We start from the raw sequence: 12,854 nt of genomic DNA, 5'->3' as shown, positions 1-12,854 counted from the left end.
CATCACTAATTGAATCTTCTTTAAGCTCACAAAGGATACATGCAGTGTTTTACCCTGAATTTCAACCATGATTCAAGTGAGGAAGATAAGCGGCATCCACTATTCTGTTCTCAGGGATGTGAAGAAGGGAGGAGAGTGGCTTGTGGGGAAAATAATTGCAAAATTCTTCATTATTTGTAGCTACTCCTCCAGGACAGCATGCGTGCGTGCACACACACACACACACACACATACACACACACACACACAAACACACACACACAGACACACTGAGCTCCAGAAATCAAAGGTGTGCCTTTGAGTGAGAGCACCTGAACTTTAATGCTCATAACAAGTTTTGAAGAATACATACTTCTAACCAATGGGCTTTGATATTATTTGGATTAGTGCGGAGGACAGAAACGCCAGGGAAATTCAGAATCAGGTTACTCAAATTATAGAGAAAGCTTTCTATAAAATGTCCTTCTGGTTTCCTCTGAGAAGCCGATATATTAACCCAAAGGCATGAAAGAGGCATGAAAAATGGTCCTATTTCTTTAGAGTTACAATATAGCATTTTATCTTCCAAAATGTTTTAGAATTTTCCTGACTTCAATCAGCTTGAAATATCAGATCAATTTTGCATTATTATTATTTTTTGTACTGTAGTTTTCTCCTCCCCTTCCCTTCCTCTGAGGACAATATTGATTTTATTTTCACTGGCTGTGATTATTAATGTGACAACACTTAAATCCAAAGAGGCATGCACTTTGGTTTCTCTACTAATAAAACATCAGTGTGCCTCCAGATATGAACCTGGTCAGTGGCCATCAGGAATTTTTCACTTGATTTTAATTTGCAACATTAAGCTTGTTGTGTACTGTTTGTGTATGCCATCAAGACAACAGTATGGTGATTATTAGAGGGGAAGGGGTTGGGGGAGGTAGAAGAGGGTAATGGGGGGAATAAATGGTGATGGAAGGAGACTTGATTTGGGGTGGTGAGCACACAATATAATGTACAGATGATATATTGTAGAATTGTACATCCAAAACCTATATCATTTTATTAATCAATGTTACCCCAAGAAATTCAATAAAAATTAAAGAAAGAAAAATTTCACATGCTATATTAAAAATAAAATTAAATATAGCAGTGTGGAGTTTCAGTTAGTGTCCTTTTCACATTTTGCATATAAGAATTTTAGTTAATAAGCAGACATAAAAGACCTCAGTTCAGACACATTTTTTTGTTTGTGTCTTCTGGGTTATGTTTATATATTGCAGAGTAAACCATGCAATTGGTGGAAGTTATCGAGAGGGACTTACTCAGGGATGCTCATGGGAAGAAAAATGAGAATAGTTCTCTATATGCACAAATGTAACCAGTGTTATCTCTGAGATTGTGAATGCTTTCTATTTTCTTTGTTTGATTATATTTCCAGAACAAACATATATATTTACAACATGAAAATAGTGATTAGCTCATTTATAAAGGCTGATTTTTCAACTTGCTTGATGCAACACTTTGCCTATAGGCAGGCATACAAAACAAAAATATCGTTACAAAGAGTCCCACAGTGTTGTACCTTGTACTTGTAAATTTAAAATGATTTCATCGGATCCCCAGTTGTTATTGGCGATGCAGCTGTAGTAGCCGGAGTCTTCTGCCTTCACCGTGCGGATGACGAAACTCCCGTTGCTTAAGACGCTCCTCCGCCCATCAATCGTTACCAGGCTGGGTGTCCCGTTACTGCCTCACAGGAAGAAAAAGGCACAGATTAAAAAAATTACAATCCAAATTAGCTGAGATTGGGGAAGAGCATCCAGACTCTCTTTGAAGCAAACAGTGCATTTGGAAGTTTGTATTAATTAGAAGTAAACTATGATTATATCACGAAAACAATATGATAGCTGAGATGTGTACTTCGCAAAAACAAAACACAATAAAACAAAAGATGCTGCATGGAAGTTAGGTCTGTGTGGGGGCCTGGATTCCATGTCTGTCATGTCGTCAGTGGGCCTCTTCCTCCTCCACCATGTGGGCACCCGAGACTTTCCCTTTCTAGAGATTCCTTCTGTAGAGAGAAGTGCCATTCTGACCAAGCCATGGATATGGACAACTAAATTGTGTGATCCCTTCTAGGTTCATACAATTGTCAATGATTCTGACATTAAAATAAGCTGTGGTATGTCAAAGGGGTGATGAGTTGACCCTACTATGAGGGTGGTTCCCTTGCCATTGTAACCGAGGCCACTGTGGTGACTGTCCAGTCATGTGGGCCATCCCCACCTCAGGCAGAATGCCACCTGACCTTGGGAGCTTACATTCTTCCTCAGATTAACAGACTTTGAAAGAGATGAGAAAAGTGGGCATTGGACCAAGACCATTATTTCAATAGTTTGCCTTTTAAGTGCTTTTATTTCAGAATAGGTCTCTTGTGAATCCATTTTATATTAAACTCTTCATTCAACTGGGAATTCTCCACCCTTAATATCCTAATTTCTTCCTCTGAATAGAGATAAAGCACTTTAACCAGTTACATAGACACAATATATCTCACCCACTTTCTCCCTTCTGCCTTCACTGCTGTTATTTTAAAAGTTACTATTGAGTATGGGAAACCAGATCTTACATTAGCAAAGTCTTAATGCATTCCACTTCTTACAGTTATTTCTAAGAGAATTGGAGTTAGGGTTATTGATCCTAACTCCATCTTGGTAGAAGAGATGAGTGCTAAGTCTTATAGAATGTTGGAGTCCTGGCTGGTTAGCTCAGTGATAGAGTATCAGCCCAGTATGTGGATTTCCTGGGTTCAATTCCAGGTCAGGGCACACAGAAGTGACCATCTACTTCTCCACCCCTCCTTTTCTCCCTTTTGTCACTTTGTCTCTCTCTTCTTCTCCCACAGCCATGACTTGGTTGGAGCAAGTTGGCCCCAGGTGCTGTGGATGGCTCCATGGCCTCACCTCAACCACTAAAATAGTTCAGTTGCCAAGCAACGGAGCAATGGCTCCAGATGGGCAGAATATCACCCCATAGAGAGGGAGCTTGCCGGATGAATCCTGCTTGGGGCACATGCAGGAGTCTGTCTCTGCCTCCCCACTTTTCACTTAAGAAAAATTAAAAAAAAAAGAAATAAAAAGAACCTTGGGTACATTCATCTCAGTTATATGAGAAATTTACGTGATAAGGCACAGAAAACTTCCACAAAGAATATTGGCTCCCTTAGGCATGTATCTCTACTCTCTTTCTCCTATACTCTAAAGCAGGGGTCCCCAAACTTTTTACACAGGGGGCCAGTTCACTGTCCCTCAGACTGTTGGAGGGCTGCCACATACAGTGCTCCTCTCACTGACCACCAATGAAAGAGGTGCCCCTTCCAGAAGTGCGGCGGGGGGGGGGGGGGGGGTAAATGGCCTCAGGGGCCACATGAGGCCCGCGGGCCGTAGTTTGGGGACGTCTGCTCTAAAGGTTCTTATGAGACTTGAAACCAGGGGAGCAGTGGGCAGCAGCAGCTGGTCTCCAAAGCCCCCTATTCTTTGACTTTTCAGTGATGAGCAGAAGCCCTGCCTTGGTTCGCTTCTATTACTATGACTTCTACTTCTTAGTGAGTTCATGCAGTCCAATGTGGCCCACTTCTTTCCCATAACATTTGTAGAGAGCCAAAACTGCTTGCCTAGGCCCTCTCCTGTTGCTTCTTCTATCCTAAGCCTATCGTTTGTTGCTCTTTTTCCAACTATAATAAACTCACTCTCAAAAATAAAAAAAGACTATCGGGTCAGTTAGCCTACTTTACTTGCACTCATTCTCTTGTGACTTGAAAGGCTCTGAATTTATGGAGTATTTATATGGCCAATCAGCTCCCCTCTCTCATCCACTTTATCTGGGAAGAGTTGGTAGGTTTCTTAGTTTTCACTAATGCAAATGAATATAAAATTAGACTACCAGACCCAACACAGTATCTTTGCTGTAATGCCAGAGTGTCACTTAAGGCATACATTGGGTTACTGGTTACCTGTCTTTCATCCATTTTACTGCAGGAGAAGGGTCCCCAACAGCTTTACAAGGCAAGGCGATGTCTTTCATCCATGGAGTAGTAACCGTGCCGCTAAAGGTCAGGATTCGTGCTGGAGCTGGGGCACCAAACAGAGGAGAAGCCCAGTCAGTTCAAAGACTTGTCTGCACAGAGGTCAAATGGCTGTCCCCAATACAGCAATCCAAAAAAGGGGGTGTGGTCCTGCCATTCACATCCCACCTGTCACCATTGTTCCCTGGCTTCAGGGTTTGATAAGGGGTTTTCATTGTAAGAGCATACAAATAGCTGAAAATTCCCATTGTAGCAATTTCCCCCCTCCATTGAATAAACACAAGGAGCCACATTAAATATTCGGGGCTTCATAAGCCCAGAAGCTCCAAGCTTTGTTTTCTAGGAGCCCAATTATTTTTCAAAACACTTTATTAAACAATTTATCTCAACACCTAAAAGTGCATGTTAAAATATACTTTTAATATCAGAGAGAACAGACAATACAAAACATAAAGATACGTAAGACAGGAAGGAGCAAGACTGGAACAACTTTCCTAACCTTATTATATCAACCTGATCTTCAGCACAAGTGTAAGGGAAAATAAACATATTCAGAAGTGGCCTCCCTTGAGTTATAACAGTTTGCTTAGGACAGAGATTCAGGTGCTTGACCAGGTGCGCTGCCAGGGGCCTCTGGCACTGGCACCATTCCAAAGTAGCAGGAGGGCTCAGAGGTAGAGAAGAAAAAGCCCAGGGTGGACCTGTGGCAGCAGGGGCCTCCTTACTGACCAGGGGGACCCAGCATGGACAGGTTACTGTGCCACCTTGTTGAGTGAGACACAAAAGGTGACTGAGGTACCATGACACCAATTTTCTGGAGCTACGCTGTCTGCCTGACCTTTGCTGTACTGGGACACAGCTCTCTGGGATGCTCCCTCCAGAAGCTCAGCCCAGCAAGATGCATGAACGTGGAGACTGCAGGTGGAATGTGGCTCTAATCTGATTCTAGACCCCTAAAGATGGAAACAGTGTTGGGACCCCTGCTCGATTTTGGGTTCAGGGTTTGGACTGGCCAATAGGTGTAGGAAGCAGACTTTCCAGGAAAGCTCTGGAATTCTAGGAAAGGTGGGGCTCCTGGAGCCCACTTATGATAGAGTCATCCTGGTCTAAAACACAAGCCTTGCCCTGAAGGGCTGGCTACCAAACAACTCCAGTTCTTGTTCTAAATGCTGTGGGCAAGAGCAGAGAGAAAGAGAGAGACAGAGAGAGGAAATGCCAGTGGACTCCGAAGCTGGGTCTGTTTTTACAGCAAATATTACAGCAAAATGTAACAATGTGCCTGAAGCAATGTTCCCTGATAGAGGGGAAAACTCAGGCTCTTCCTCCTTAGAGCAGGGTCTTCAGAAATGGCTTGTGGATGGCACCCTTCACCATTAAATGGAATATTCTAGGGCAGAGACAACTTTATGAGTCATTGAAATCTCTGGTTTTTCATCATGGCGACAAAAATACCCTGGTCAGGTAACATTAGACGGATTTCTAGCCTTGGTATTTGGCATTTCCCTTTCAGACCCATCAGGCCATCCTCTTATAGAATGAAGAATATTCTATAAGCAAAACAGGAATGATTAGGGAAATCCAGTAGAAGTTAGGGGCTTTCAAGCTTTTAAACAGCCCTCTTCCTACTATGAGAAATATATATATTTTACATTGAAAGCTTGAAGCTACACACATATTGGGACATATGTGTGCATGAAGAGAAAGTCCCACAAATTAATATTTACTGGGTATGATGCATTCTGATATTGTCTACTTTCTTTCAAGTCTAGTTTAGACTATTTGACTCTCTTCCATTCTACTCCATTTTAGTTCTTTAATGTGCTGGCTAGAACCCCTAAACTTAAGTGCAGGATTTATGAATGATTTCAAATCCTAAGATGGAAGAGGCCTGGATCCCTGAATCACCACATGGAATGAGCCACCCAGGAGAGCCACCTGCCCAGAAATATCTGTGTTGGACTGACTGTGTTATTATATTGAGCCACTGAAGCTTTCAGGATATTGATCTCAGCTGTCAGGCACCTGTGTTTCCCTAGCATAGCACCTGACATACAATAGGCATTCAAAACCTTTTACTAAATGACTCATGGCATTTATTCTCCCCAGACAAATTTCATTCCTGTGGTAGTAGCCAGTTGTCAGTTGAGACTCCTCTGACTATATCACATCCTTTTACATTAGCTGGGACATTTCTGGCTATGCCTGGAAGTATAACTTTGGATACATAAACATAGGAAAGAAATACAGCTAGTACTAATCTTACATCGATGTCACAGTTCCTTTCTGACCCCACAGAGCAGTTCTTATGCCCATTGGTGATCCTTGTTTTCTAAATGTTAGGGGTGGCTAGATAGAATAACCAAACACAACTAACCAAAAAAATCCATTAATTAATTTTCCTATCAACTATACAATTATTTTATATCTGTATTCACAGTGTGACACTACTCTGAATCTTCCTCTCACTGTTTCACTCTGCCTCTGTCTTAGCTACCACAGTTACAAGCACAAGAGCTCATAGAGGTGACACTGGAATCCTGAAATATTTATTTCTCTTTCAGGCACCTCTGGGCCTTATTGGTAATAAATTATATTCCAAAATCAGGTGGCATGCCCTGCTGGCCTGGGATTGTGATATAAATACATTTACTTGGGATAAGTATTAATTTAGGGCAATCCTTAACACAGGATGGCAGCAATGAACAGAAGTAGAATAAGAATATTCTGTGCCTACAAGTATGTGCTTTACAGGACCAGTATATCATCTCAGTGTGAAGGTATCATATTCACTTACAGGAACTTTTCATTTGGTGACTCTGACTTCCCACTGTTACTTAAGGTCTTTATTTATAGCATTCAATCAATAGGAGAAGAGCACATGATTTCCTTATAGTTGTAAGGTTCCAAATTCAACAGACCAAAATACAGACATTTCTCTTTAGGAAGTGTGATGCCTGACTTTGAGGAAAGTAGCACTTCCTTGGGAAGCTGTGATGTCCTGGTTTTCACCTACGCAAAGGGGTGAGTGGGGGCTCCTCTTTCTAATTTTCCCAAAGACACATTGAGTTGTAAAGCCACTCACCCTTAGTGCTGTGTTCACCTCTAGGAGGGTTCTTTCCTGATTTTCACAAAAGCCCAGTGCCAGCTAGCAGCAACACTATTTCTTGGGCTGAAATGTGATAACATGTAATATTCTGGTTTACTTGATTTTTTTAGGGCACTGTAAGCTTTATTTCAGATAGAACAGAGACTTAAAAACAGCCAAATGGCAATGAGAAGTTATGTCCTGATTCTGGTGGCATACCTTTAGCCAAGGGCTCTACTGTGATGACTTCGCTGCTATTGCCTCTCCCGGCTGACGTCACAGCCACCACCCAGACACTGTACTGACGGTTCCGGCTCAGGTTAGGGATTCTGTAGGAAAATGAGTCAGGAGAGGCTTCAAACTCGCTGATCACCTGTGGGAGGAGACAGAAAGGTTCCCACATTCAAGGAGGTAAAAGGCACATAGGAATTTCCTAGAAGAATGGTTAGTCACACATTACCTATCATAAGAAACAAAACCCACCACTAATCCTTCTCTAAAAGGCTGGATTTGCTATCTCCACATATAGATCTATCTCCCCATAGTCTACATTTCTCTATAAAGCAGCTTTGACAGCCACTGACGAGGAATTAAATTAACCACTTAAACTATGAGAACAGACTACACATCTGTTTTTAGCTGAGACAGAGTAGCAAGAAACAGGTTTTCCCTCCTACCAGAAACAACTAAAGAACACCAGTTACCAAGGCTTTGCACACGAGGTATTGAAGGCCAGTGGTCTGTGAACTGTGGGGGACAAATGAGGCAAGGCATACAATTGCAGAGATTCCAGGCCATGGCACAGGGAGGGGAGCCCAGGAAGGGCTCCTTGAGTCAAGGAGACAGAACTGAGAGACCAAGTGGGAGCTTACACATTGGTCCTGTAGAAGAGAGAGCAAGGCTGGATGTTTCGAGAGGGATGCTCTTAGGCATGTGATTTCTCCAGTAGATAAGTGCCCTGCAAATTACCTAACATCTAGTCTAAACAGCATCACTTATCCATAAAGGGTACAGAATTAAACCACTTTTAACAAGGCAACAGGTAAGAAAAAAAGAGTAAAATGGGAAAAATATGTCACTGAGTGTAGCAAAGCAAATCTATTAGATTAAATCCTTGTCCTTAATGTTCAGCTGAAAATGCTTATTCTGAGAAAGAGGGAGGATGCATTATCACTTTCTTATGAAACATTTCCTCAGTATTTTAGTATGAGCTATAAAGCATTGCTTATATTTAGATTTTATTCATTTTCTATTTATTGGATACAAGATTTTCCCACACAATGATCTAATTGCATTTCAGCTGGCTTGCTAATTTCTATATACATTTCACTATGTGACACTCCCTTCCACATTCTGGGAATGCTCAATGAGAAGAAGAGATCAATTTTATTTCCAGGCTTCTCCTGACCCTACAGTGAGGAGGATACACCAAAGACTGTGGCGTGTTACATGAGCATGGAGGAATAGAAAGAAACAAAGTGGAACTTGACTCCCAACCACCACAAGATAAAGAATGTGGCATATAGAAAAGGAAATGCTCAGTGTTTCTAAGGGATTAGTGAATCAAATACGGCAGAAGGAGACATTTGTGGGGAGGGGAAAAAAACCTTTCCTAACATTTAAATACCTAAATATTTGATTTTCTTCTAGTAGATCTTTAACTCTCCAGGCTCATCATCTTCAGAGCTGACAGGAATATTAACTATTCTAGAAGATTTTTGTTTTTTAAGTGAGACAAGGAGAGATAGTGAGACAGACTCCCATGTGCACCTTGACCTGGATCCACTTGAAACTATATGGGGCCGATGCTCAAACCAACCGAGCTATACTCAGCACCAGGGGCTAATGCTTGAACCAACTGAGTCACTGGCTGTGGAAGAGAAGGGGCAGAGGGAGGGGAAGAGAAGCAAATAGTTGCTTCTTTAACTTGTGTGCCCTGACCAGGGATTGAACCTGGGACATCTGCACACCAGGTCAATGCTCTATCTACTGAGTATACCGACCAGGGCCTCCAGATGATTTTATTGTGTGCAAAATGTGAATTAATCTGAAAGGCATGATTATAATTGGGCTAAACATTTGTTTCAAAGGAAGATTTTAGTGTTAATTTATGATCTGAGGAAATACAAAAACAATCAACGTTAGGAAAGCTTTGGTGCCAGGCATATGACTTGCAGAGTCATGGTTCTTGATAGGGAATTCTGCCCCATAGCTCACTTTTCATTCTTCTCTGCCTGGCATGATAAAGTGGACAGGACAGCTGTGGACAGGGTCACCAATTAGCCTGTGTCTACCATACATTCCTGTTAACCACTCGAGAGAAAGTCTGTTTTTTCTCATCTAAAATGTATTTAAACATGTTAATTCTATCAGAACCTGTAGATAACCTAACATTTATTAATTAGCTATTCTAAATGGAAATGGTTCTAAGAGGCAGCCAAGTTATTTATTTCTTTGTCTATCAGAGATTACAGAATAGAGAGTGAGTTTTTTCCTCTAGCCAATGTAACATACCAGGACCCATCCATAATGTTCTGGAGGGAAGACTTTGGTGTTCTGTTTGAGACACATATTTAAAATATAAAACATTATCCAGGCTATCTATGGAGCTATTACTAATTCTGCACTTAGAAACACGATGTTCATGGTTTTCACTGTTCGGTAGCACACCAATAGAACTCCGCCGAAAGCGCAGAGGTCCATGTCTGATGCTCCACAATAAGAGGCACAGACCACCTGGCGCCAGTCGCCCAGACTTCCTGTCTCACACATCGCCACTTCGGGTTGTGGTGAGAAAATTCATGTAAGGACTCTTAGCTCCAGGCTTAGTAATAGCAAGAGCTCGTAAATGGTCACGGAGTTAGAAAGCATAGGCATTTACTTAGTTCAACCCCAGTGTGTAAATTACAAGGTAAGTCTCTGTCCCAACAGAACAAAAAATGATCATGGCTCGGCAAATGGAGGATTTAATTAAAATGAGGCAAGATAGGATTCTGACATGTTTCTGCTAAAACTCTAGGAATGAAATCATTTGAATTTTTCTTCTAACAGGATTTCTCTCATCGTTGAGGACAAGATTAATAGTGGCAACATTCCTAGAAAAATAAGTGGAAACTTCATGAGTTTGATTTTTAAAAATATTTATACTAAGTTTCTTTTTCTTTTTTTAAATAAGATGTCTAACATATTTGCCTCCCTAAAATTGTACCCAGTGTGACTTTATCAAACTAAAAAGCTTTTGCACAGCTAAAGACAATAAGAACAGAATAAAAAGACAAACTACACAATGGGAGAATATATTTGACAATGCATCTGATAAGGGGTTAATAACCAAAATTTATAAAGAACTTGTAAAACTCAATACCAGGAAGACAAACAATCCAATCCAAAAATGGGTGAAAGAAATGAATAGACACTTCTCCAAAGAGGACATACAGATGGCCAATAGACATATGAAAAAATGCTCATCACTATTCATTAGAGAAATGCAAATTAAAACCACAATGAGATATCACCTCACACCAGTCAGAATGGTGCTCATCAACAAAACAACACAGAATAAGTGCTGGCGAAGATGTGGAGAAAAGGGAACCCTCCTGCACTGCTGGTGGGAATGCAGACTGGTGCAGCCACTGTGGAAAACAGTATGGAGATTCCTCAAAAAATTAAAAATCGAACTGCCTTTTGACCCAGCTATCCCACTGTTAGAAATATACCCCAAGAACACCATAGCACTGTTGGAAAAGAAGACATGCACCCCCATTTGCAGCATTGTTCACAATAGCAAAGATCTAGAAACAGCCCAAGTGTCCATCAGAGGACGAGTGGATTAAAAAGCTTTGGTACATATGTACTATGGATTACTACTCAGCCATAAGAAATGGTGACATCGGATCATTTACAACAACATGGATGGACCTTGATAACATTATACTGAGTGAAATAAGTAAATCAGAAAAAACTAAGAACTATATGATTCCATACACAGGTGGGACATAAAAATGAGACTCAGAGACATGGGCAAGAGTGTGGGGGTTACAGGGTGGGGGGGGAGGAGAGGGAGGGGGTTGGGGGAAGGGAGGGGCATGAAGAAAATCAGAAGGTGACGGAAGACAATTGGATTTTAGGCAATGGGAATGCAGCATAATCAAATGTCAAAATAACCTAGAGATGTTTTCTCTGAACATATGTACCCTGATTTACCAATGTCACCCCATTAAAATTAATAAAAAAAAATTGTGCCCAGTGTGGAAAATGCATCTAATGGTATAAGTGTTACAATCCCTGAGCCAGACAGCACACATTCAAGTGGCCTGCCTTTCTGTGTCATTGCGTTAGGTCTGGTAGATAGAGGCATGAATCTCTAAGGAACTTGACAGTATACTCCTCAGAAGAATGGAAAGGTCGCTGGAAGGCTCTAGTGCTTCAGTGTAACCCCATGAAAAGCCCAGGGGCAGTGTCTTCCAGACCTGCTTTCATTCCAGAATTATTTTGCCTTGTGGTTTTGGTGAAGTCTTTCTCTTTTAATGCCTAAACCAGTATATAACATAAAATTGGCCACCATGAGCTGCTTTAGAGGCTCTTTAGTAATTTCTATAAAACTGGATGCTTCCCCAATAACTGCTGAATTCATTTCCAAATCCCTCACACTATTTAGCACAACAGATGAACTTGTAGAGCCATGTAAGCTTTCTCTAATCCCCTCCCTTGGGCGCCCTATCTGCCTTCTGTTTGTGTCTCTTACAATCCTTATATTCATTCTCCTCTGGGTCCTAGCCTGTGTGCCCCTCCCATCTCTCCCCTGCTGCACAGCATTCAGGCTCTCCAAGGGTGGTCCTTCCTCACCCTCCCTCCAGGAAGCCACAGGGTCCAGGTCAGAGCCCTGCAGAGTCGGGACCCACTAGCTGCTAACTGGGTTGAACTGAGGGAGTGTCTGTGGTATTAAATGTGTTTCATAATGACCTAGAAATTATTTGAATACAATAAAAAATAAGTAGAGGGCAGGCTGCTCAGATCAAATTATTCGGTGTGTCTGATGGATATTAAAAAAATGCCACTTAAACATTCAATTAATTTTTAATAAAAACTTAATTAATTTTTTAAATAAAAAACTAATTCTACTAAGAACTATGGTACTTTAAAAAGCACTATATCTAATTATTAACACGCAGTAAAAAAAAAAAAAAACCCCTCAAATGCTCTGATTTCATAGATAGAATGCTCACAGCAGTGATTTTCTTTAAAAAAACCTTCCCTAAAGCAGAATAAACAAAATGGATAATTCTTTTAATTCTTGGGCAATGGTTCTTTCAAAATATATAAACTTCTGTTTGGTGGCAGAGAAACGGCCTGGTTGACATTAACAATGGGCCATTAACCAGATCAATTAAAAACAATTTGCCTCTGTTTTTAAAATTCTTATGTAATATATATACTAATTCAATTTATTTTCATTTTATTTCACTATTTTCATCTCTAAAAGCAGATAAAATATAGCACAAAGACCTTCCTAAAGGGATAAGGTGGGTATTCAGCACTTATAGAAAAAATAGTACATTAAAAATACTTGTTTTATATGAATCAATTTGGGTGGTTTCTTCTGCATTTTACTGAGATCTCTGTAGTTGCTATTTTATACATGACCATGGCTATTTAAAAAAAAACCTTCTAATCATAACATATTTTACTTTTTTTGCCTTT

The 12,854-nt window shown here is 40.7% G+C and overlaps 1 protein-coding gene across 1 annotated transcript in view; it reads right to left on the bottom strand.

Moving 5' to 3' along the window:
• The window catches only part of DSCAM (DS cell adhesion molecule), a 636,673-nt gene that overhangs the window by 55,026 nt on the left and 568,793 nt on the right, over window positions 1-12,854 (bottom strand). The window contains exons 21-23 of the mRNA XM_066370162.1: window positions 7,374-7,527; window positions 3,998-4,115; window positions 1,568-1,731 (exon numbers count right to left, since the gene is read on the bottom strand). Coding sequence (XP_066226259.1) covers window positions 1,568-1,731; window positions 3,998-4,115; window positions 7,374-7,527 — 436 coding nt within the window. The remainder of the gene's footprint in view (window positions 1-1,567; window positions 1,732-3,997; window positions 4,116-7,373; window positions 7,528-12,854) is intronic.

Source organism: Saccopteryx leptura, chromosome 2, assembly GCF_036850995.1.
Source record: "Saccopteryx leptura isolate mSacLep1 chromosome 2, mSacLep1_pri_phased_curated, whole genome shotgun sequence".
Lineage (NCBI taxonomy): Eukaryota > Metazoa > Chordata > Mammalia > Chiroptera > Emballonuridae > Saccopteryx > Saccopteryx leptura.
The sequence above is the reverse complement of the archived record's forward strand: the minus strand, read 5'-3'. Positions and strand labels throughout refer to the sequence as shown.